This window comes from Trachinotus anak, unplaced genomic scaffold (genome assembly GCF_046630095.1).
Source record: "Trachinotus anak isolate AG129_WGS33_773 ecotype Australia unplaced genomic scaffold, CSIRO_AGI_Tana_v1 ptg000009l, whole genome shotgun sequence".
Lineage (NCBI taxonomy): Eukaryota > Metazoa > Chordata > Actinopteri > Carangiformes > Carangidae > Trachinotus > Trachinotus anak.
The window spans coordinates 14,856,856-14,883,745 of NW_027273860.1; the positions used below are offsets into that span (position 1 = coordinate 14,856,856).

At 39.5% G+C, this 26,890-nt stretch overlaps 1 protein-coding gene across 1 annotated transcript; it reads right to left on the reverse strand.

Moving 5' to 3' along the window:
• Positions 1 to 582: 582 nt before the first annotated feature.
• Positions 583 to 7,789, reverse strand: LOC139625493 (uncharacterized). Its single transcript, XM_071485528.1, has 5 exons — positions 7,631 to 7,789; positions 6,107 to 6,215; positions 5,277 to 5,396; positions 2,929 to 3,007; positions 583 to 1,358 (listed from the first exon to the last, which is right to left on the reverse strand). Exons 1-5 carry the CDS (start codon positions 7,726 to 7,728, stop codon positions 1,267 to 1,269), a joined length of 498 nt encoding a protein of 165 aa, XP_071341629.1. The 5' UTR covers positions 7,729 to 7,789; the 3' UTR covers positions 583 to 1,266.
• Positions 7,790 to 26,890: the final 19,101 nt, after the last annotated feature.

The following is a 26,890-nucleotide window of genomic DNA, read 5'->3' on the forward strand; positions in this document are numbered from 1 at the left end:
TCATGAATTTTAAAGCACCTTAATAATGCTAAAAAAAGAGCCATAAAAATGACCCCAGATCCCACAGTGTATGCTCACATGGCAAAGACATACAGTCTGCCTTTGAGCTTTTTATACCACAGCCTATAGAAAGCATTATTATTATTGACATGAACAGCATGGAAGGGAATAGCTGGAGGGAGATTGACACATCATTTCCATTCTTACAGAGGACTGCCAATACTTCCTGTGTATATATGAGCTGCTGAAACTGGCTATTTTCTGTGCTACTATGTCACTTCAAACCTTTCGCATTTTTTGAGAGATATTCAATTTGACAGTCATGAAACCAGATTGGCTCGTTGTGAGAAGAAGTAACTTGCCCCCATAAGAAATGTGTGGAACAAATGGGTGGAACTGGCCCACAATCCAGGACCCAGGGTTACAGTAGATGAACGGCTGGTCCCATTCAGAGGTCGCTGTCCATTAATACAATACATTCCCAGGAAGCTTGGAAAATATGGGTTAAGCTATCTGGGTAGCTGCTGATGCAAGTAACAGCTATGCGTGGATGCATGAATCACCAAGATCTTACAGTTTAATGACTTCTATTTATTTTTCAAAATAAGAGTTTAATACAGAAAAAAATACTTGGTAAAATATGGTATATAGTCAAAGTTGGGGAAACAATAAGCAGGTTTTGGGCTGTTATTAAAGTAATTTAAAAAAACAAAAAAAAAAAAAAAAAAACTTTATTTTTGATGGGGATTTGTCTTAAGTAAAAAAAGTAAAAAAAGTAAAAAAAACAATAACAAGTACATTCTTTATAATTATATTATCTCCTTTATAAGACTGCTATAAAAAATGTTGCATTTAGTGTTCATCAATCAGTTCTTTAACTGCACTCAAAAGAGCAAAAGAAGCAAAACTAAATAGTTGATTTAGAAATTTAGTTGGTATCTGATGAAAAATTGGAATTTGTACAAAGAACAAGAAGAGCACTGGATTTACTATGTATGTATGAAAATGTATGTTTTTTTGTTTTTTTTTTGTTTTAGTTTTTTGGATGATATGCATCAATAAAATGTGAGAATACATTCAAACTCAGTTTAGACTAAATTGGCAAATGTTTCAATGTATTCATTATGCATTTACTGCACAAGGAAAACAGAAAATGACACCAACAAGCAGGTAACAGAAAAAAAAGAAGAGAATTGAAACTTTTAAAATTGTCCAGCGATGAACCTTGATATACTGTGATGGTCTTTGGTTATAATGAATATGCAGTCAGTAGACAGTGCAGTTAGCAGATGAGCGTTGGGTACACTGGAAGTCACTGGTAACCTCTTTATATCCTCTGACTTCAGTTAGACCACTTCCTGTTCGACAAATGACAGGAAAAACAGGTATAATGAGCATCTGTTCACAGAAGAAGACAAGAACTGGCACAATTGTATAAGAATGGCAACCATCACCTTCACTGCATCAGCAAATACATTTTCTAAGAAGTGTAACTGATGGCCACATTATGTTCAGAAGCGATATATTTTTTTTAATGAATGAAATGTTATATTCTAAGTCAGCAGGAGTTGTTTGGCATCACTGGTGGGCATATAAAGTGCATGGGGTTCGTATCCAGAGCTCCATATGTGGTTAGCCTAAGGTAACAGAAGCACCTTGATTAAGGTTAAGTAAAGATAATGGATTTGGATTTATCTTAATAAACATATTGAATCTGAAGTGTAAAATTGTTCTGTATTAAACAGGAACACAAGTTTTCCCAAACCTTGACCAAATGCTGTGAGTGCCTCCACATAACCATAAAAAAGTGTAATAATACAGCTACACATTTCCTGTGAACATTTTACCGATATGTTCAGTGTAAACATATTTGTGATTTGCCAAATCAGAAAATGTAATTCAGGTGCAATTACAGTTCCTACAAAATGTACCTGCTGTTGCTGTTTTCTTTTAATTTAAAGGAGACAGAGTTGGAATTGACATCATCAATTATTAGTGTCTTTATTTATGAGATAAATAATTATGCTGCTGACTTTTGATGGTCCAACAATGCCCAAAGAGAGAATACCAAGATGTTAAGTTGGGACTCTTGTTCAAGTCTTATTTGCTCACATCCCATCTCTAAAGCAGTAAATCTGTAATTCCAGAAAAGCAATTGCAGTCTTTATTAGTAGGACGTATGAATCAACTTTAACGCTATTATGCAGTGTCCTTGGAGGAAAGTTTGCAGGAAGCAGGAAGAAAAACCTTTTGTTGTATGCAAGGCAAAGAAAAATGAATGGACTTATGGAATGGCTGAATGGACAAATAAGTATACATTCATCATGTGAGCTTACAGTAAATCTAAAGCTGTAATCGTCATTTTCAAATAAAAGAATGCAGTCTTAGGCGTCAATATTACGCAAAGCATGCAACTTTCAAAGAATCATACCCTGAGTAGTCCATTGCAGAAAAACTGCTACCTTGAAACTTAAAGTGAGGGCAACAAGTGCACCTCTTCAGGCAGTCTGTGTTAGCACAGGACATAACAAACCATTTACCGTTGCATCGGGTTGTGTAGATGCTTACTAATAATAAGCTGACAGATGGATTTATAACATCTTTAAAACCCATGGGTCGAATGCACATACTTTATTTGGAGTTGGTGATTCATTCCTGTCATCACCAGTTGATGGTCACTGCAGTACTTGCTCAATACATCAGTGTAACTCTAGAGCTTAACCCATCATTTCACTGGTACCTGAGGCAACAGGCCCTCACCAATGCAGCCTCTTCTGTTCTGTGGTAATTTTCGCCTGAAAACAGGCAAACTGTCAGGGTCCTCCCTGTCCACTCCATTAGGCTCCAGGATAAACTGACCAGTCAAAACTGAATAGTAAGAAAAAGGCTATTGTTTCGTCAATATACAGTTGTGTGATCTTACTGTACCTTCCATGAGGTTGTAGAGGTTGCAGTAGTTTGTGCCATAGTCTCTAATGGCATGCCAGGACTCTGAGATGGACATGGCCTAGAGACAGAGTTACAACTGTATTACACAGATGACAAAGCTGCACAGAATCAGACATGGACTGAAAGAGACAGTAACAGGAATAAGGACAGATGCCATGAAAGGAAACACTGTACGGTAACAGAGAGAGACAGAAAGGAAACAAATGGTGACAGAAATAAAGAGAGTCCAGGTTGTCCACACCTCCTTTGATGTTTTGGTTGTAGTACAGGATGATGGCTGACTTTCTGTTCTCATGGTCACTGATCTCAGCCATTTTGTGTGGCGTGCTCACGAGGACCACACATTCCTGCTCAGGCTTGTTCTTTCTAACTGTGCCAATCATGGAGATCTTCCTATTCAGGAGCTTCGGGCTGAGTTCATTAGAGGTGTAGACAGTGTCACACGTGGAATTGCACAGCCAGCATCCCCTGGTTCTGCTGTGGGCCTCCACTGGTCAGCTCATCACAGTACACTTGAGAAGACTTTCAGTGGCATCGTGGTAAGGTAAGTCCATACTCTGTACCCCAGAGACTGGATGTGGCCATGTCTCGGGACCTGTACACACCCGCTAAGATTAGCAGACTTGTGTAGACATGGAGTTCAGTTGCAGTTATCTATCCTTTTGGGCAATTTCTTCGTCTTCATCTAAAGCTCATCTTGGATGATGCTTCTTCTTCAGTTGCCTTCTCCTCTTCTAAATCATTGTTCTCTTGTTCCTCCTGGACATCTGAAATTGATCTACAACCTGTTGGACACTGAAATGTGCACTTGTGGCTTCAGCAAAGAGAGAATGAGAGGTACTGTCGTTACAGCACATTTAAAGCCTCTGGCAGCATTCCCCATTTGTAATCAATATGTTCAAGAAATTTAGATTTTGTCTGAAATTGTGTTTATTTTATCTTAAATTCTGTCTTTGGACTTGAGTCATGTGTAGGACTGTGAAGGGGAGATGCTGCACATGCACAGGAAAGTTTTATGTTTGTCTGAGTTCAGTAGCACACAAATGTCTCATTGTATAAGGTAATTTTCACATTTTGTGATTTTTTTGACATGGGTCATTTGAGGAAATGTCATCAAATCATCAAATTTTGGAAAGCATATCATTAAAGAGATTTTCTCTGCTTTTAAATATAGTAGCAGGTCATTTTTGACCCCTAAGACATACAAGGGTTAAGGATGACCTGATCAGGTTCTCCTGGCCCCGCACCCAATGAGTTTGTTAATTTTGGGTGAAACTGGATACCGAATCCAGTCTGATTCTTATATTTACTTTACCTAAATGTTGATTAAATGGCCTATGTATTGCACACATTGAAATAACACAACAACTCACACCTTATTGTTTATGAGCTTCTTGATACAAATACTGCAGGTCATGGTTCAAAAAATGCCTGTCAATAAGTAATAAACAAAAATCTGTCCATGAAGTGTATCCCATGGTTAGTCAAGTCTAAACTACTACCGAAACTCATGCCAAAAGTCTGGTGTGCATAATCACATTATTTTGTTTGGCCTAAACAAGAGCCATGTGATTCAGCTGCAGTTGTTGCTGGCATACAGACTGATGGAGAAAACAACTGACAACTGAGCTTTGCCAGTAGCAAGACTGGAGACGTTGGATAACTATGCAGGTGACAAACCAAGTGTGCCAGAAACATGCAGTCATCTGGAAGAATATGTTCTTTTTGCATATTTTCATGTCTCAGGCAATTTATTTTTATCCCAGGAGGACACAAAAAGTATTCCATTTAGTGTTTAGATTTTACACTGAACTGTGTCAACAGCTCACATCTGTATTTGTGTGGTGGAATCAACTGGTAGTGTCGCCCTTTACTTGAACTCATTTGAATTGACATTCAAAATATGCAAGAATGAATTTGTCCACCAGGTGGCAGACTGAAACATATTCCCCCCTTTCATCAATATAATATTACACTCAAAGCAAAGACCAAGGTGGTCCACTTCTCTATGTGGGAGCAAAATACCTAATTAGGGATAGGAACTGAGCCTTTTACCTAATACTTGAATTGTTACATAATTCTAAATGAATTCAATTTGATTGATTGAATAATTTACTTTATGACTTAATGTATTATTTGTGTTCAAACTTGTAAGGACAAGGACACTTGAAAAAACAAATCTCCACAGCTGTGCTTGACCAGTAGCTAGACAATGTCATTTTTTGCTTGTTGTGCTTGCAGGTGGTGCTTTATGGTACAATGTTATAGTACTGTTTGCTTTTTCCACAAACAGTCAGATAATGAATTAGAGGAGAATGAAAACTTACCGAAATGTGACAGCAGGTGAAGAAGTGATAGGGGACCAGCCGGAAATTGATGTCATCCACATACCCCTTAAAGGGAGTGGTGTGCTTGGCTGATATAAAGTGGACAGAGGCAGACTGGAGCTGTAGACAGACCAAACTGCATTTGATTAAAACCCAGTGACATGAAAGTGCTGGAATAAAACTCTCGCTTTCTTTTGAACTTTTTATTGGTCAAAGTTACAAAGCACCCAGATGGTCTTGATTCCACCTCTCAACCAACCAGGCCTCTTTATCCAATCATCTCAAGGCCTCCTTTGCAGCCTCTAGGTACACTGCCACCAGTAACTGATAATATAAAAAAAACTTACCATAACCATTTCAGTCAAAGTAAAAGAACAAGACCGGAAAGAGAAATAAGTAAATAAAGAAACAAAATGTAAAAAAGTAATTAATCTAATGAGAGCTGGATTCAACTGAGAGCAGATAAGAATAGATTTGTAGAGTGTTGATGAGATCAGCAGTTGCTTGTTGTATATGGGGTAGCAGCCAAAACTGATATAAAACAAAACAAAGCATCAAGACTTTGTGTTGGTGCTCAGTAAGACTCATAACCTGGGGAACATGAATGTCTGCACAAAATGCATGGCAATCCATCCAGTAGTCTTTGAGCTATTTGAGTCCAAGTGGTGGACGCACTAACAGACTTACATTTCCCTCCATGGAGACGTGCCACCAGGTGGGCTAAAAACCTAAACAGGTTTTACACTTTTGAATTCACACACACACACACACACACACACTACACACACACACACACACACACACACACACACACACACACACACACATACCTTGTACAGGCACCTCTGTCCCCCCATGGTGCAGCCAGCCATGGTTCTCCACTTCTTAATCTGTGAGACCAGCCTCTCATAAACATCTTGACATGATATCCCCAAGTACCTGCATGAGAAAAACAAGTACAGTCAGTGAAGTGATGTGAGTCCTCCTGTTGTCTTCAAATATTGTGTAGAAGATTCCATCTGATGGACATTAGTTGTGAGTGTGTTTCTTTGACTCTGACCATCTTCTGTTGCTTTCATAATGAAGCCTTTGAAAGTCTGACTTCATGTTGCTGTTTATATGACAATAGTATTTTAGCACAACTAAATAATTTCATCTGATACTGGATCTTGGTGAAAACCTAAGAACATTGTGTCAAGATGAGTGAACTAAATTAATAACAATAATAATTAATATAAAAATGAAAGGTAATGTGAAAAAGACAAAGCTATCGAATATAACAGCAAATTCAAGCACAATGAAGTTTAGGATATTTAAAATCAAGTGTTTTTTTTTTGTTTTTTTTCCCCAAACTCAATGCTTGCTTGCCAAGAAAAAAAATCTAACAATAAAAATGTCTTTTTGTAACTGCCTTTTGTAACCGATAACTTAAAAGTTTTTGCTCAGCTATTTATGGTCTGTTTATGGCATTAAATGCATTTTTCAGGCTATGACTTCCACTTGCACGTGATGTAACAATGTAATGGTCAGAAGGCCATGAAGTTTGCTGGCATACATCCTGGCTTAAAGTGCCTCCCTGGCCTTTCCTACAGTGCCACCCAGTGGACATATTGGCTGCTTGCATGCAGCAATAGTCAGCTCATCTCCTTAATATGTTATAGTGGACTTGATTCTTCACATGAAAGTAGGTCAGATTAAACTAAATAAGAAAACAGTGACAAGTTGCCACAAACATTTGACTGTATGAATTCTCTCAACATCAAGTAAACTGCTGAAAGTAATAAGAACCAAGGCAAGTTTTGTCACCTACAAGTGATACAGTGTCAAAGATACAGTAAAACCGCATTGGCAAAGTGGAGCAATGATCACATGGAGACCCTAACCAACACTGATGGAATGAATGCATAACAGATGCCAGTGCTCATGACAGCCTTAACCAAAAAACTCTGACACATGCATCAAGTATTCCACGTTTTGAGCTTCACAAAGACAGAATCACTACAACACTAGCACTGGATTGCACTGCTTTATAAGTCAGTCTGTGCACTGCAGTAGTGCTAAATATAAACTGAACAAGCTGACAGAGAAAGTATCTATACAAACCTCATTAATACAGAGGACAGAATAAAGTCATTACAACTACACTAAATTAAATTAACTGTAATAGATTTAATAAGTCAATATCTGTGACAAATCCTAGAGACTTTCAGTCAAATACACAGCTTTTAGTTTCACAGTGACTATGGTTCTTAATGGTCTGGACTATGCTGATGACAAAGGTTTTCCTAGATAGTTATTTTGTGCAGACCTAACACATCCTCAAACAATGTATGAAGCCAAGAAATGCACCTTACCATTCTACTTTGCACTGGGCATGGAGTGGTCCTGCACAGCAAAGCTCAGAGGCACCAGCTACCAGGAGAACAGCAAGGAACCAGTGGACTGGATGCATTTTGCTTCAAACTGCCTCAGAAAAGTCCAGTCTGGACGTTGCACTCACTCTGAAAAGAGACATGAAAGATGAGAAAAGGGGAAAAACACAGACAAAATCACAGGATGATCATGTGCTTTTCTGAAACGGAAACAGCCTAAATTCAATTTACTTCTGAGGAAGAGACAAATAAAGAGAGGGTGCAAAGATATTTGAACTACAGAGACACCTAGAGGTGGTCTTGGATAGAGGATAGAGAGTACAATTTCAAATCTATAGAATCGGTATCTGCCACAGTGTCTTCTTCCAGGCCCCTCTTTTAAAAGCCGGTATTACTGTGACAAAATCTACTACTCGGGGCAAAAATGAAAAAAAAAATAAAGACACGCTCTTCTGTGATCAGCTTTAGGTTGAGGATAAATAATAAGATGGGAATCTAGAGGACTGTGCAGACTACACACACTGTCTGCATGTGTTGTGGTATCACTTTTTCAAGTTGAAGAAATTTAGCACTATAGGAGTAGCTAAGTCTGATTCCTACCCATTATAGCCGCAGTTTTTATACGCTCAAACTATTTTTTCAAGGTCAGTCCAAAATGTCAAAGCTCCTTTGTTTTCCTTTACGCTCTTGTGCATTATTGCTCCCAAGCTCCCAAACAGGGGTCTCACAATTGCTACTCAATCGTCATAAAGCCATTAATATATTGTGTCTTTTTCTCTTCATTGGAGGATCCCTTCTTGCTTTCCCTTCCCTCACTTCATTTTCTAAATATCTATATCATTCACCTCAGATCAGCCTGTTATTTTTTTTTTTTTCACTCCAACATGCTTGTCAGCAGTAAACATTTCCACTCTACTCTACTCTTTTTGGGATGGAGTAATACTGACAGTGATGCAGTGTTTACATGAATTATTCTACTAAACTATCAATAGGCTAAACATTAAAAAAAGTCAGTTCCTGTGTAAAAAGATGTCAGCCAGAATTATGATGAGCAGGAACTGAAATGGGTGAAGTCCTGCAAAGCTCCGTGGAACTGTTAAAAAGAAACATGGCATTGTTTTTAATATGAATAAAATAGAATAAACTAACGGAAAAAGTTTCACAGTCACTGAATTACCAGAATCTGATTATGGTGGGTGTTTATTTAATCAGTTTTTATTTAAACAAAAAAAAATCTTTATATCTGACTTCTTATCTAAAATGACAGTCAAATCTTTTATTTTTACTTATGTCAAGGGTCATGAATACTTCCTCCACCACTGCTGTCTAATACAATACCAAGAGTTACCCAGCAGATGTCACCATTTCTAGCGATTCCACCACACACACACACACACACACACACACACACACACACACACACACACACACACACACAAGTTTCATCTCTCTTCCTCTGTCCAGGGAACAGTGGGTCCCAACCTTTTCCAACTCGTGGCCCACTTGAAAAACTCAAAAATGCTGGTCATTCAGGATTGAACGGTAAGCAGGGAAAGCTTAATCTTTCTTTTTTCTTTGAATGGCGAGAGATCAGTTTTTCGATTCACCATCTCTCTCTTAATTCTTCCTGATGCTAACCAGCTATCCATTTTGATGCTCCAGCTGTTGCCATGAGTATAATCTTTTGGTGTGCAATCAGACTGAGATAGCAAACAAGTATACAATATGGTCCAGTGGCAAACTGGTGCAGCCAGCAACAACATAAAAGTTCCTATCAGTGAATCACAGTGAAAGGCCTTAATATGAGGGAAAGAGACAGCAAGAGAGAGAGAGTTCCAGGTCACGCCTGGAGGATAGAGGCGCGAGGGTGGGACACCGTACATAACATGTACAGTGTTGCCACTTTGGGACATATAAGAGATATATGACCCACAATCAAAGACAAAGGCAAACAAGGCCTGCAGGCAGGTATCAACAGAGACCACCAAGCCATGTGAACCTGAGCTCCGTTGAGGCGTTTTGACTGCTACCTGCAGTTTTGTAACTTGAAACTTTTTTTTGGATCATCAAAATTATTTTAATAACTTTTGAGAGTCCCTAAATGTAGGTTTCACATATTTCCAAATTTTGAAAAAAATAAAATAAAACAAACAAAACTATTATAGACAAAGACATTTTGTGGCCTATATCATGAGATTCAGATATATTCAAGGAATACATGCATGTAAGATTTTTGAACATGCAATGTACAATGTGGGAGTTACTGGCTGTGATGTTCACATTTATCTATTATACATAAAAAAATTCTACAATGGATCGAAAAAAATAGTTTCCATGGCATGTGCACTACTCTCTGCAAACAAAACCCAGTAGGCTAATTAGGTCAGCCTTGAGCATGATGGGAAATGAGGGCCATCAATAGATTAGAAGAAGTGAAAATCCAGGCTTGTGTCAGATCACAGACAGTCTAATCAAACTAAGTTCTCTACATATAAAAAACAGGGACTCATGATTCACGATCACCAAGTCAACATGTATTATTTTCCAGGCAGTGTTGTGCCTTTGTCTGTCTGCTATTGCCAAATAAAGACTGAAACATCATTTGGGGTTTTAAGTCACCAGGTGAAATTTTGATGATGTCTTCTGTCTTTCTTGTTTGTTCTGGGCCCTTGGTAAAACAAGAGCAAAAAAGAAAACAGCGCACACCAATAGAGAGCCACTTGGTGTGAATATAGCTTTGGATACTGCTCAGAGGTGAGTCGCAGTCTGAAGAGGGGTATCATTCTTTCTGACACCTAAACCAGTTTTGGCTCTTAAAAATGATGGTGGAATGAGGAGGGCGGAGGGAGCCACAGAGAAAAAATACACCGTTAGCTGCGTGTAGATTGCAGGGCAGCTTTTATTAAGGGAGCAATATTCTCAGCTGGGCTTTGCCATCCATCACTAAGACCTGCCCCCACCCCCCTCACACTGTGGCTACAGAACAGTGAACTTTGGTGTCTCTTTTCTCGAGGCCAAGCAAATGACTGGCAGGCACTTGTAACATCCTAGACCAGTGATCATCAACTGGCCACATCCAGCCTGCCAAAGCCTCTGATCCAGCCCGGAGAATGTTAATGAATTCAGAAAATGTGCGCAGAAAAAAAAAGATGTTCTGGTATTTAGGATATCTATCTTTCTATATTGAAGCAACCCCAAAAACTGCTGAGATGGAAATAATTTTTTATGACTGATTTACTGTCCCCAAATACAGGCATTCGACGCATGGGTTCTATATAACGTCATCTGTCAGCTTGTTATTAATGACGAGCACAAGCTGATGCTGGGGCAAGGGCTATGCCTCTCACAATGCACAGAATAGCAGTAGTCTAATCATAACAATACATAATAATAACAACCAAAACCACCAAAAAAAAAAAAAAAAACATTGGAAAATGCCAGTCTTGTGTGACAACAGAAAATAGATATAAATAAATCCTTGTGATGGATCACATCAAGAGCAACACCCTGTCACCATGTTGACATTCTGACGCTACACCCATCTCCAAACTCGGCCTTTATTTCGATCACAACTAAACACCTTTAAAGCTTTTGTGACTGGATCTTGCACTGAAGCTATCTCACCAAAGTGCTCAAAACTGGCTCTGTGGTAGTTCCCACTACCGTCTGAGTTTCAAGAACCACATTTTGCCATGCCTTACAGAAATGTAATATGATATATGTCCCTGTATCAAGAGTGATGTTGCCATATATGTCACCTATAAGGGGATATATTATTATTATTTTACATCCTCTGGCTACATGAAGATATAACATATGAAATACCCACAGTAGAATTTGTTCATGTACATATATTAAATGTGTCTATGATGATTTTTTTTGTGTGATATAGCATGTTGTGATGATATATGTTAATGATATATTTAATTTATATGTGCAAGTTTATTGAAACAACATACATATACAAGTTTTATATGCATAAAATATATATATATATATTTGAATTCTTCATTTAAATTTGTCTTAAATAAGAGTAAATTTATCTTTCTATTCTAAGCAAGTGGTCTAAAACTTTCGGAAACAACTGTATATAATATCAACATAAAGTTTATTGACAGGATTCAGGATGGATATATATTATGTATATCTACATAACATATGTCTACAATATCAGCACACATACATAAACATACATATTTGTGTGGGCTAGACATATATGTCAATATATGAAATTGTTTTGATTTCTAATAAGTTTAATATAGAATTTTTACATATATGTATGTATATATATTTCATTTATGGGCATTCAATATACCAATATATACCATTTACATATGGTTTACATATGATGACACACAAACACCCACATAGGTGAAGACAATATCAGACCTGCTGACGCGGCTGGTTATACTGCAATAATTACTACTGATACTGATATTTAAAATATTTAATATTTTTTATTACAATTTTGCTGTTAGCTGCTGTGTGATTGACCTCTGTTGACTTGTCTAATTTATTGTACAAAATCTGACAGTACGTTCAGTTCCCTTAAACTAAATGCCCACAATGTTAATTTTAGTACACGTACATACTTACACTTCTATTTTACATGAAGTGAAGCAAAACTTGTTACCGTGCTCACTTACTTCCAAAAAGTTCTTTTCCAAAGACACTGCATTCTGGTAATTCTCTTAGTAGCCAAACATCCAGTGCAACATCCAGCATAATTTTGGCAGCAGATCAATCAGAAAATTATCAGTTCAATTATCAGTAACTGAATCATGGAGCTGTCTGAGACCCACCCAGAGGTATGGCTGTGTGGCATTTCACTGGCCTTGTCCCTCAAAATGTCTGTTGGCACCTCTATCCATGAAATCACTGATGAAGACAGTATCTACTAGCTGAGTTCAGTTAATTTCCCTAGGATGTGCTCTTTATTGTTCCTCTATATTACCTTAAAAAGGTTCTGATGATAAAAACAGACATTTGTGTCTCATAACTAACTCTCCTCATCAGACTTACACTGGGAGAGGGCAGTAGTAGGTCTGACTTCAAAATAGCCTCGGCTCTCAGAGATCATTTTTAATTGACAGTTTTCTGTCTGGCTGACACGTTTTATCTGCCCCTTCTGTGTCCATATGTGAATGCATTTCACTCCACCCTCATCTGTCCAATTTGAGGGCTACTTTGCATGCGATGTGCATTACTGCGCATGTCAATATTGTTTATTCAAGAGTAAAATGCATACCGTTTTAATACGTCACTTTTATTGCTTTACATTTTTTTTCACACAACAGGAATGAGGTTAAAGAACTGCCAAGAAAACTATCCACACAAACACCGTCTCCACCTCTCTCTTCGTGCTCTTTCTTTCTTTCCATCTCTCTGCCTCACTCTTGCCTTTCCTCTCTGTCTCTCTTTAGTTCAAAGGCTGCCAAATCCTTCCCAAACCAATTAGAGTGTGTGTAAGGTCCTCAGGGGGGCCTTTCAGTGACAGTACAGGGTATGGAGTGGCAAGGGGTCTGGAGAGGCAATCACAGTCTGCAATATTCAACAATATCAGAGACCAACAACAATAGCAGGCCATAAATCAGCCATGGAACAGTAAATAGACTTTGACTTGTTGGGTATGGAGAGACAAGAATATCGGCTGGTCGAAGGAAGAGGAAACACATACAAAGTCAAAAAAAACAGAGGAGGCCCCAACAAATGTACAAAAGCATGCATGTTCACTAAAACCATTGTGATTAGATGGCTGTCACACATTGTTTTATAGACACAACAAGCACAGGAATGCACTGAAATTTAAAAAACAAGTTTAAGCAAGCTATTTTTCTGGCATGATTTTTTTATATACTTAGTCAAAGCTTGGATGTGCTGAGCTTTTTAAAGCTTTGTACACAGACTATAGCAGTTACGATGTAGGGCTACCCACTGGTTCCATATATATTTTTGATACTATAGTTTTATGTAATTGCAGTCATCAAATAATGCCTTTCCTGCCAGTTTAGATTAGTGGATAGCTCTAAATACCTTTGCACTCCTCTGCCTCTGGACGTTTATCCATCCCATCATATAGAGGAGTCAGTCTCTTCTCTATTAACCCTCCACTGAAGCCTGCAGGCTAAAACCCCAGCATTTCAGATTGCACCTCAACAATTCTTGTTAGCACTTAGTTAGGCCTCATTTCTTTAGGAAAAAAAACATCTCTGTGTACTTGTACTCTAGCACTGAACCTGCTTGAAATTTATTGCTTTGAAAGGGATACAATCCCAGTTTTGGACAACTTGCACATGCCAACCTACTATATATGGTTGGCACATTTGCACTTACCGTAGTCACTTTGGACAAAAGCAACTTACCATGTAAAGCAAATGGCTGTAATATAATGATGTAATGTAATGTGATGTACCCATGCCGCAGTTGTCATCATTTTTCTTAATCCTTACACACCAACGTTTTACACAAATGTTAGTACAGTTTAAAATCCAACACACACCGATGCCCTCTGTCTGAGTGAGAACATCATTTGCTATTGTTGTATAGTTGATATAATGTTATGTCTATCTCTATTAAAAGCAAATGCTTTTTCTTCACAAATTAAAAGCAAACAAAAACGGCGCAAAATCAGTGACCCCCGCTGACATCAAGGGCTATCAGTCACTCCTATCTTCCATGTAACATGTAGTAGTCCTATTACATTTCCATCCTGGTCTCCCCAGGTCGATGGTGCATCTTTTCTCTCATTCATCCCTCTTACTGAGAATAATGTGTCAAAATGTACCCCTTCTAGATGTGCGCTGAAACCCATTCCCACAAACCTCCTCCAAGCCATATCTCTCACCACTGTGCCAGCATTCACAAGTGATAAATGCCTAATTCACTTCGGGAACATTTCCAACTGCATTCAAACAGGCTCAGGTAATTCTACTCAAAAAGCCCTCACTTGATCCCCAAGTGGAGAACTATTGACCGGTCTCACTACTTCCATTCTTATGTTATTCTAAGTGTATCCAAAGTGTGGTTTTCAAGAAAGTCTCAGAAGTCCTCTCAAGGAATGACCTCCTTGATCCAAATCATTTGACCTTTAAGAGCAGCCGCGCCACTGAAAAAGTTCTGTTGTCTGTGACAGAAGCCCTAAGAGCAGCTGAAGCTGCAGCTCAGTCCTCGGTTCCAATCTTGCTTGACCTATCAAGAGCCTTCGATACGATGAACCACCACATCCTGCTGTCATGGGCATCTCAGGGAAAGCGCTTTCTTGGTTTGAATCCTATGTTATTGGGCACTCCTTCAGTGTATCGTGGCAAGGGTAAAAGTCCTTATCCCATCCCCTCCCCACAGGAGTGCCCAAAGGATCTGTACTAGGACCCCTTCTCTTTGCAATATACATCACCTCCATGGGTCCTATTTTCTGCTGGCATAGCTTCTCATATGATTGCTATGCAAATGACACCCAACTGTACATGTCCGTAATTTATTTTAAACATCCATCTATTTTCTACCACTTACCCACAGTCAGGTCGAGGTGGCAACAGGTTAAGCTAGGTAGTCCAGACTCCCCTCTCCCCAGCAATGCGTCCCACTTTCAACACAGAGGAGCAGTAGCTTTACCTCTAACTCTGAATGGGTGAGCCCCTTACCCTATCCATAAGGGAGAGCCCAGCCACCTTTTGGAGGAAAACCATTTCAACCCTTTGCATTCGCCATTTAATCCTTTTGCTGATGCTGCACCTGCCAAGTTCATCTTCAATTTTACCCTCACTCATGAATAAAACCACAAGATACTCAAACTTCTCCATTTGTGGCAACAACTCACTCCTAACCCGAAGGAAGCATTCCATCCTTTTCCAGCACAGAACCATGACCTCAGCCTTGGCGGTGCTGACTCTCAACTCAGCCACTTCACACTCAGCTGCCAACTGTCTCAGTGCATGCTGAAAGTCATGGTCTGATGATGCCACTAGCAATTCTGAGGTCCCCAAACCACACACACTCCTCCCCTCGTCTTCAACTTGAGATCCTATCCATGAAAATCACAAACAGAGTCAGTGACAAAGAATAAACACTGGCAGAGTCCAACACCAACTGGAAACATGTTTGACTTCCTGCTGAGAATAAGAACACAACTCTCACTCCAGTTATACAAGGACTGGATAGCTCCAGAAAATGACTTACTAACAAATACTTACTCATAATACAACACCAAAATACAAGTGGTCACAGTATTACATTTTCCAACACCCTACAATACTGACTGTAAGGTTGTTACAATAACACAAGTAGAGCAACTATTGAGTTAAACTGGCTAATATTGCATTTTTCAAAAAGAACTGTTCTTTTGAAGGTTTGGATTTAAGGTGGGTTTGTCAATAAAAAAAAATAGCAAAATTGAATTTGGGGTCATTATACAGAAGTCCTTTAGTGGTTGTTAAGCAGTGGAGCTGAATCCAGCAGGCTTCCTACAGTTCTACACTGATCCATCACTCAACCCTCAACAAGCTCATTAACCCTGACAGAACATGAGCTCAGCTGAGGAGGGCAGGAAGACAGGGACTGATCGTCAGATGGATGAAGTTCCACTATGACTGCTTCTGTGCTCACAGCAGCATGGTGGATGCCATAAGTGTTTGTGTGTGTTCCTGAATGAAAGCAGTGCAGTACTGGACACTGAGATGATTGAATGTCCTTGTATCAGTTTGTGCTGTTGGGAAACATTTGATTTTCCTCGCACGTGTACACATTTCCACTGGTCCATACATGTTGTGAAAATTTGATTAAAGTTTGTCTCCCATGAATTAGATTCATATGCAGCTTTTCTGCATCAGTGATTTATGCTCAGTGACAGCCTTTAGTGCCAGTGGAGGACTGGTGTGATATCTGTGACATTCAAGGAACAGTGAAATGTGACTGGAATGTGAATGATCATATAAAATGTTTGCCTTTAGGAGTGGTCTGAGGTTTATGTCCTGTCTTATACCATTTATGATCATTTTTCTTAATAAGCCATGGCCATGATCTTTTCTCTTTTAGGCTGTATGGACTACATTAAGTCTGAAGAATTGTCTGTACAGGCTTGTTCTCAGTCTCTCACTTGGCAACGAACAAGATGACCAGGAGATGAGAGGTAATCTCAACAAAGTCCTCCACATTTGCAGCATCTGCATTTGCAGGTATTTAAAACACAGCTTTGTGTTAATTTGGACCTGATCGCTTGTCAAAGCGAGCACAGGTTCAGCTGAACCACATCTAAACTGTAGCCACACCAGGTGTCTGCACCACCCAACACAGGTTTGCCAGAGGAATTCAAAATCATACAGCACAGTGGAAGTTGGTCTGAAGGCTTACCAGCATTGTGCTGGTGCGATGGAATTATTAGTGTTATTGTTATTTTTTCTGTGTTGCAGCTGTTAATGTTTAAATGGCCATAGAGATTCTCACCAGGCAGTAATCTGATGACTACATGCGACACTGATAGTGAATCCTGTTTTTACCTCTCTGATCTGAAAACTTTATCTTGACAGAACATGTCTACATGTGCCTTTTTAACAGTTGATTGAAGTTTCCTTTAAGTAATATTGTTCTCTATTTCTTTTAATAAAATGTAAAGCATAGTGATTGTAGCACACTTAGTAACTTACAGTCTACTGCAGCATCAATAATTTTAGTTCACACTAAATCTGTGGTGGGTATCGGTCTCACAATACATATATGATAATTTGTGTCTTTGTCTGTCTGATAATGCATATCAATGTAAAATTGACCACATAGCCATATTGCACCATATTTGGAGGCACTGGACTTATTAACAATGTTTCTGGCCTCATAGGTGAATTGAGGAAGAAATGACAAAAAAAGATGCAACATTTTAGAAATCAAAAAAAAAAAAGAACTACTCTATATAAATCCTGAATTACTAAAGTTTAAAACCTTAAAGCTCAGTTGCATCATGTCTGTTTAGATGTTTTCCACAAGGCAGTTTGTTCAGACTAAATCAAAAGTTCGGTTTAAACCACAGCTTCTGAGGACACATCAGTGGGGTTTAAGTGATCATGTGATTTTGATCCAGACAACACAGGCTTAAGCCCATCTAAATCTATACAACTCAGTTAAGCTAATGAGAGAGACAGACCCCTAATGTTCATCCTTGTGTTGGTGAATCCACAACTAGCAAAGAAAACAACATCCTTTAATCTCCATCTTACTGTGGCAGCAATGTTCAGTGTTCAAAACCAATGGTAATTAAAGGAAGCCTGGGCAAAACTGTGAGAAATGCTCATCCAAAAGACTGCAACTTCAACAAAACGCTCCTGCCATGATTTCAACACATTCTATGAAAAGCAACCATATCACACCAATCCTTGCTGCCTTGCCATTTTTTTTAATGCCTTGCATGATCATGCACCTGCTTATACAAGTGATCTAACTCCCTATAAGCCTGATTGCTACTCGAGATCCTCTGACAGGGCCGTACTAATGGTTCCGAAGTCTCAACTTGTCACTCAGGGTGACAGACCTTTGCTATCTTTGCCCCTCAGCTGTGGAACTCCCTGTCTGCATGTGAGAGAGTTAGACTCTCTTGGTTTGAGGCTGATAGATAGCACTTTTATGGAAAGGGACTGATAAGACTTATCATATACATCATGTAGGCACAATGGGGAGATATTTTTATTTCTTGTGGAGTTTGGGTGGTCCATGGGTTATCCAAGCAGGGAATCTTACTATGTTTTTAAGGTCAAGCTCATCAAATGTAATATCTCTAAATGTTAAGTGTATGTATGACAGACTTTTGGGGCAAAACTGAATCACAAGATTGTGCATGAGTTTTCAACAATGTCTTTTACTCCACAGATTTAAATAGAATCTGTGAATGACCAACTGACACATTTTCACTTCCTCATCATTTTGATTAGTTTTGAGCTTTGGGAGGTGATTGTATAAAATCCAATTCAATCGCACAAAACAATCTTCCATTTTGCCATTATTTTATGCCTCATTTGATGTTAGCCAAATGATAGAAGAGTGGCCAAATGAATCACAGACATAGCACCTGCTCATGATAATGATATTTGTCCTCATTAGGATGCTCAGTACCTCCTTATTCTCACCTACTCAACATATCCAATCATTCTTTCATTTGGCCAGTAAGTGATATCTCCTCCTCCTGGTCTGTTGAAGCTTTAATGAAATACCTGTCTTACTCAGTCTCTCTCTCTTACACAGATTATTTCATTTAGTCTGGTCAGTAATAGCCAGGAAGGTAATAATTACATTCAAATATTAATCTCTGTTGTTGGGACAGAGTGATGAATCAAAATCCTTCACTTGTTCTTTTTTAAAAGTCCCTCCTATTTGATTGCCTTCTCATATCCCCTGCTTACCCCTATGTGACCCAGCAGATTACAATGACAAATTATTGTTATTCCCCTTCACATGAAGGGGGCTGGATGTGAGGCAGGGCTTTGAACAACAATGTTCACAGGGTGTGGAAATGAATGGAGGGAGGTGATGACCGAAACATACTAACCAGACTGTGTGTGTGTGTGTGTATGTGTGTGTGTGTGTGTGTGTGTGTGCACAAAGAGCTTGGTTACATGTGCAGTTGGTCTGTGCAACTGTGTTTCTACATGTGTGCTTGAGATGGCCTTAGGTTAGAAGAGTGTATATTAAATGTAGTGTGAACTTTGCAACATTTGCATTGTGTTGCTTTTGTACACTCGGGCTTGTCCAGACAGAGGGTGTTTCATTTGTGTTTTTCAGTCATCCATCTAACACAAGTTTCTCGGGACAGGTATGCTCCTATTTTAATCAATCCAGCTGTCTAGACAAGCCACATAATTGCACACATTTTACTTGTCCTATATATCTATATTCGTATATATCCACCCAAAGCACATGGACAGGGTATGGACAGGCATTATGGGTCCAGGCCCATCCACAGAGTCACCTGTGCACACCCCCTATAGCAAGCCTCCATTCCAGAAGTCAGAGTAGGGCTATGTAGTCTAATTGTAATGGATTATGGATATTAGTGGCCCTATCTTACACCTGGCGCAAAGCGGAACACAAGTGTCTTTGGTGGTTTCAGACCGACACAGGTGTCATTTTCCCATCCAGCGCCTTGTGCCCATCTGAGTGCTCATGGGAGTGTTGGTCTTGAAATGAAGTGTGGTCAGATGCGTTGTTGGTATATGGCTATCTTGAGGCAGCGGAAGGCAATTACATGATTGACCAGCAAAAACTTGGTCTGAGGTCGATGGTGTGGTATTTTATCCATTATTTTAAGGGTGCAATAAAAAGATTGTAATATGCAGGTGCACAACACATGTACTGTACATTCTGACTGTTGGATATTTGGATGTTTGGATAACTCACGTAGAACAACACAATACAGCCTTCAGAGGGTTGGAGCATTCATTGTGCAAGATATATATATGCCACAGAATTTCCCACTCATCCCCTAGGCTAAATTTGTCCCACCACAGTTTCTTAATGAACCGAAAGTTTATTTGCACCTCTCATAATATAACATGGTGAGAGGTGTCTAATGTGTTATATATTGTAGAGCTACGTGCAATTCAAGGTTCAGTATATTTCCCAATGACACTTAGACATGAGGACTGCAGGAGCCGGGGATCAAATTACCAACTTTCTGCTTAGTGGATGACTTGCTCCACCTCCTGTGCCACAGCCACAAAATGTTTTGCAAAATGTGGGATTGCAAAGCATTATGACACATTTGTGGTCTATAGTAATAATTTTGTCCACCAACAATAGCGCAAAGAAATCTGGGATTGCAAAATGTTCAACAAAAACTGCAACCAATCCAAATTGTTCTACAATGTGATTTGCATCCAAATCACACCTTCGGAGTGACTGTATGGTCTGTCTGTTGTTTTGCCTTTCTTATTTTGGTTTAGAAATTTCAGTTTTTCTTTTCTTTTTCTTTTTTTTTTTTTTTTAGCTCTGTCATTACAGTAAAAGGACAAATGTTGTGGGGGCTGAGATTCTCTGCTGCTCTTTTATTGGCCAAATAAAAGCCTGTCCATCAGTTCATGTTGGTTCATTTCTTTAGCTTACTAAGTTAACAACTAAGTTAGTAAGCCATTTGTCATGCAGTTGGTGTATAGTGGGTTTATCAGAACATGTTTACTGTAATTGTTCACCTGCTGCTGGAAAAATATCTAAGGAAATAGTGAGACAATGTGAAATGTAAACCAACGCACATGAAAAGAAATAATGAGAAAAAAAAGGGAGGATACTAAAAACAGGTGAGTAGCAAAGAGTTTATTCACACTGCACTCATTTTAATCATTATTCTTTAGAAATATTGATTAGTGGAGTTTTGGTATAGTATAAAGCATAAGCACCACTGAACAGCTGCAACAAAATCATCAGGTATAAATTGTAAGAATTAACTGGGATTTGTGCTGAGTTCTCAGGGGCAATCAGGATTCCTGGACTCCCATCAGGGTAAAAATGGCATATGAATGGAAGGCTCAATCAGTCATGGATTAATTGCTATGATTTGCATGGGTTTTGATGTCACTTTGACCTCTAGTCGCCCACAATGGGCAATGGCTTTCCCATTAATCACACATAAATGGTTGTCACAGCTGGATTCTGCACTCATCCAACATGGCCAGCCGCTGTCAACTGGTTGAAGGATGGAAAAGGGGAGAGCAGTGAGGCCGAGCAGACAGGAGGGTGACTGGGTACCCAAGTGGGTTACATGGGTCTAAATGGTTCTTAAACAAGACACAATGATCAGGTCTCATCTTTTATCGTTTTAGTCAAGTTGTATGTTTACTGTGCTTGATCATTTACAATCTTGGTGGTAGTCCATTGCAAATGTGTTTGTTATGTCATATCATCACATCATAGTATTGGATATATCACTGAATGTTTTTTGTATTTAGCATGTATTTTTCCCATTGAAATTTAAATTTCCCTACAATATATGTGTTTATCACCTTTGCACAAAACAAAGTATAAATCATATCCCTTTAAAAGTGCTCCTTTTCCAGTCAAAAGCCCCCTTCTTGGGTGCTTGTTACATTTATGTAATGTGTTCCCACGCATTCAGTGAAGTGTAAATCCAGGATGTCCATCTATCCATTCATTTGTTTTCTGTAGCCACTTATTCTGTGCAAGTTGCTGGCTTATTACAAGGGTAACACTGCGATCAATCATACAGCTACAAAGCAGCAGTCTCTGGTCTATCATGGAGCTGTTGCTTGGTGAATGTTCTGCCGTCAGCACATAATTTACTTACTGTGCTCTGACTGGACAGTTTCACCACATAAGGAAGTTGTTCATTTCCTGTTGCACAAACTGTGCAACAGGAAATTTTGCTACTGGAACAGAATAGCTTCTTTTTTTTTTAACATTGGCAAAACTTTTACCAAATGCAACAATGATACCTGGGCTTGTGATCCCCACTACATTAGTGGAGTGGTAAACAATTCTGAACTTCTCTTCCTGTGGTGTCGGGCTTGCAAAATCAGGTCCCATTTACAATGAGTAGCAACCCATTACAGCTTTTGAGTCTGTATGTGTGAACATACATCAATCCACCTACAAGACAGTAAGAGGAAGCAAGAAACCCTGGGGTACCCTACAGACGTAGCCAGAATGTCGGGGGTCATCCATCCATTTTTCCAGCTTCTCCTGGGGGGTCCCAAGGTGTTCCCAGGCCAGATGAGATATATAGTCTCTCCACCATGGCCTGAGTCAACACCGGGTTCTCCTACCAGTTGGACATATCCGTAAAACTTTCAATGGAAGGTGCCCAGGAAGCATTCTGGTACGATGCCCAAACTACCTGAACAGGCTCCTTTTAACGCGAAGGAGAGTTGTCCTCCCCCAAGATGTCTGAGCTCCTTACCCTCTCTAAGGGTAAGGCTATCCTTCCACCCTATGAAGAAAACAAATTTTCGCCACTTGTATTTGCTGTCTCATTCTTTGACTCACTAGTCAGAGTTCATGACCATAGGTGAGGGTTGGCTTGTAGATTGAATGGTGAATTGAAAGCTTTCCCTTCTGACTCGTTTCCCCTTTTCTCACTTCCCTCTCCACCAGCCTGGTATAATGCCTGCATTACTGTTGACGCTACACCAATACCCCTGTCAGTCTCACTCCATTTTACCCTCACTTGTGAAGAAAACCTAACTCATTCAAAAGCCTTCACCAAGTCTTGCAAGGGTGAAGAGTTGGTTGACTGGACCACAGCAAGGACAAAATCTACATTTCTAATCAGAGCATCAGGACACTGTTGGGATCAGGACACTGTTGCTGCAGGAGTGCACTTGAGGTCAAGATGCTGGAGAAAGCTTCATCCTGGCAGAATTTGCAGTAAGGACATGTGATAGGATGGTGTCACACTGCTGACACTGGAGTGATTGACTGGACTGAGATGAAGGGACATTATAAACAACAGCTTTGTGATCTGAGACATAAAAGTCCACAACATTCACATTCATGGGGAGAAAACTACTAGTGAGGACCAGATCCAAAGTATGGCCTTTCAAATGTGTGGCACCCTTAACAATCTGATTTAATCTAAAAGATTCAATAAGCAGTACCACTGCCATGAAACAAGCACTGAGTTGAAAATCAGAGAAAGTATCGAGGGTAGCCTCAATTAAATAGACAGTATCATTTAGTGTGAGCGAAGTTTCTGTAGCCATGAAAAAGTACAGGCAGTTGGAAGTTATAAAATCGTTACAAATTAAGGAATTTTTTTGGAGATGGATGGGGCATTTAACAGGCCACATTTTAGAGGGGCAGGTGACAGAACAGGGAGTTGGAGAGCTGACAGACAATTAATGCAATACAGTGAACTCCTATTATGACAATCCATAGGCTGATGAATTGAAGCACAAAGACTGGATCTTGACTGCCAAATAACAGGGATATGGCAAACTGGAGGACAAGAGGGAGCTATGATAGGAGATGGTGGGTGGAACAACCTGGATTTTAGCATGAGTATATTTTCTTTTGCTACTGTGGTGGACCTGTAAGGGGACTTAGGATATGGAAATGAGCCTGTCCTAACATAAGGAATGATATCTCAGTGAAATGACAACAAGAGACTAAATCCAGAAAACAGAGAACTTCATCTATTTGTGTTTACCAGACCAGCTGTCTATGTACACCAGGCCAAAGCTGGTCATAACATCCACTAGAAATGGGTTGTTGACCAGGAGTCAGAGGAGAGCTGGAGGAAGATCAAGTAGGACTTTCCCATCCAACATCAGAGATCAATTTTAAGACAGGGATTTTTCACTCAGTCACTTTCCATACACAGCCATCAACAATCTATTACTTATGACACCTGTGCCAGCTCTATTTGCTGTCATCTACTCGCCATCACCAATTCAAGCTCAGCTTTGAGAATAATGAATTTGCTTGCTTGTAACTTGAACTCAGATAACAGTGTTACTGATACATTACATACATGATATTGAATCCTTTGGCTCCTACAACCTATCACTATCCAAAACATAAACATATGGTAGCATTTAACATAACCATAGTTTTCCAGAGCCATGTTTAGGACTATGAATATTGGCGCTAATTTTTCTTATTAAGCCAGTATATCCAAATGTAGGTAAATAATGTTGTCTCACAAATGTATTTTGAAGTGTAAGTGAAACTTTTGCCCAGCACAACTATTGGTCAGATTGCAAAAATGGTATGGTATCATTGCTGACAGAAGCTACCTACAGGATGTTGCCAGTATACATATATGGTAAGCCTCTGATTTCCATACAAGATGCACCAACCCCAATAACGTATTTGAAAAATCAATGGCGTCTTTTGCATTAAATTGGATGTAGTGGATATATATGGTCCTGAAGCCAGGTGTCTCAAACTGCGTCCTATGGAGGGGTATGAGACTGGAGTATTTCATTAGGCCGAGTCTGAACTGCAGGCTCGCAGTGATCAAACTATTGATCTTCCCTAGCAAATGGTGTAAATCACATGCTAAAGCACCATTATAAGGAGAAAATATTTGTTTTTAGACACACTGCTCTTTAGGCTCTCGTAGCAAAATCATTAGTTCTTTTGTTGGATGAAATGAACATTGCAGCCTCAAAGGCCCATAATTGTGGTAATTGTTCTTTCTGCAGCCAGCAAGGCGAAGTATCAACCAACCTAAATGATACATGGTGATTACATGACAGACAATTTCAAAGCCAAATGCACTTTCATTCATTCCATAACTATCACCCCAGAGCCCCAGGAGTAACTCTTCCTCCTTTCCAGGTGATTCATTCATTATGTCCCGGACACATGCTACAAATATGATCTTTACTCTCTCCTCCTGCCAACATGTGCAGAGTAAACCTTCCAGACAAAATGCTTAGAAGAGACACCAACACTTCAAATGCTAGCAATGCACAGCTGACACTGAAACAGGGAAAAATTAAAGAAATATGTAGTAGTATGCCAGTGTTGGGGAGCAAGACATGGAGAGTGTCAACAATAAAAAAAAGCCAAAAGATAAAAATAAAAAGAAGTAAGTAACATGGGATAGAAGAAAGAACGAGAGAAAGTAGTGGGTAGAGGAACCACAATGAAAACAGTGATGTCCTGGGTTGGATGGATGGCCTCTTACGAGCCATCCCTGAGTCGTGTGGCTTCAGAGTTGGCTGCCGGTCAGGGTAAATGATGCAGTGTGACATTTATTGTACCCCAGAGACCAGAATGTGCAGACAGACAGAAAGCTTGTGAAAGAAAAGAGGAGAAGAGAAGCAAGTGCGTGGAAGAGATAGAAGACACAAAAGAAAGAGAAGGGAAAGATAAGAGTGAGTAAGCCACAAGGATCTGTGGTTCTCTGATGTTAATGTAAGACCTCTATCATTACAAAGACAGACCACCTGCTATTGAATATATTCTTCTCCTCCTTCTGATGATTCCTTCTTTCTCCTAGGCTCGTATTTCTTTTCTGTCTGCCCCTACATCAGGAAAAAGAGAAATATCAAATATCTATCAGGGGTTACGAAGAATACTTTTCTTATTAAGGAATAAAGGAGGGAATTAGGGAGGAGTACCATGCCCCCTCCCCTTTTTTCCATTGCAATCACTCACCTTGGCTCCTCAAATCCCAGCACAGTGACATTTACACAGGAAGCAAATGCATCCCTAGTAGAGTCATGGATGCTGTATCTTGCTCCTTTCTGTGTAAAAATTGCAATTAGTGAAGGAGCTGGAGTCCAAGAGAAGCAACATATTTACTTTAGCAAGTCAGTCTGAATTTGTCTATGCACATTTGCGACAGTAGAAACTCAGAAACTACTGCTGATGGTCAAACCAAAGTCCAGGAAGGATCAACAAACAAGATAAAAATCTGTAAATGTAGCATATGAAGTAAAATCATGCCATAGCCACGCATGTGAACAGCCTCAACTTTCCATGTCCACAGGGATCCAGGCTGGCATACACAAACAATACAAACTACTAGGTCTTATCCAAAGGGGGAAGCCAACTGAATATTTCAACAGGATCATGTTTAACATGACTGAAGACTGAAATGATCCCAGAATAAAATCACAAATTTACTAGCCTGATAATCTTGTGATTGATCTGCTTTGCTTTCATACCACAAACAAACCGCACCAGAACTCACTCAGAAGCAGGTAGTCTGGTTGTTTGTCTATACCAGAATTCATACTTCTGTCACACCAGCCCAAACAAATGGAAGTAATCAGCCAAATGCAATAGAATTAGTTTTAAATTGACTAAAGAAAGTACATCACCTGTCAGACAGTATAAACTAGACAGTGAAAACCTGCGTTTGCGTGGTTCTTTGTAGTTCTTTTCCTATTTCATTGTTCAGGTCTGGTTAAGAAACACATATAAAAATTGTGTTTTGGCTTGATTATGAAGTCGGTATTAATATAACCTGGAGCTTCTGTGGGCTGCAACACCTGCAACTCAGGAAACAGGGAGGATCCCTGTTGTCAGACTCAGTTTTGGTGTGCAAAACAGGGAGGTGTCCAAAATGACATCATGTTGGCCATTGGTATTGGTGGTCTCAGTATAATCAGAGCACCCTGTTTGTTTAACCTAGAGAATGCCCTCACAGAGAGGATGATAGCATTTATTATTCAATATAGAGGAAAACCAATCTTCTCCAGGATTTGACCTTTGTGGATTGAGTGTGAGTGTGCATGTGTGTGTTTACTGGTGCATGTCTTTTGTTTGCCTCGTTTTTGCCGAAATTGTCCACCCATCCAA

Coding starts and splice junctions, on each gene's coding strand:
- LOC139625493 (XM_071485528.1), bottom strand. CDS start 7,728: ATGCATCCAGTCCACTGGTTCCTTGCTGTTCTCCTGGTAGCTGGTGCC. Junction 6,216..7,630: donor GCCCAGTGCAAAGTAGAATG/GTAAGGTGCATT, acceptor TTTCTCATGCAG/GTACTTGGGGATATCATGTC. Junction 1,359..2,928: donor CCTCTACAACCTCATGGAAG/GTACAGTAAGAT, acceptor TTTGTCGAACAG/GAAGTGGTCTAACTGAAGTC.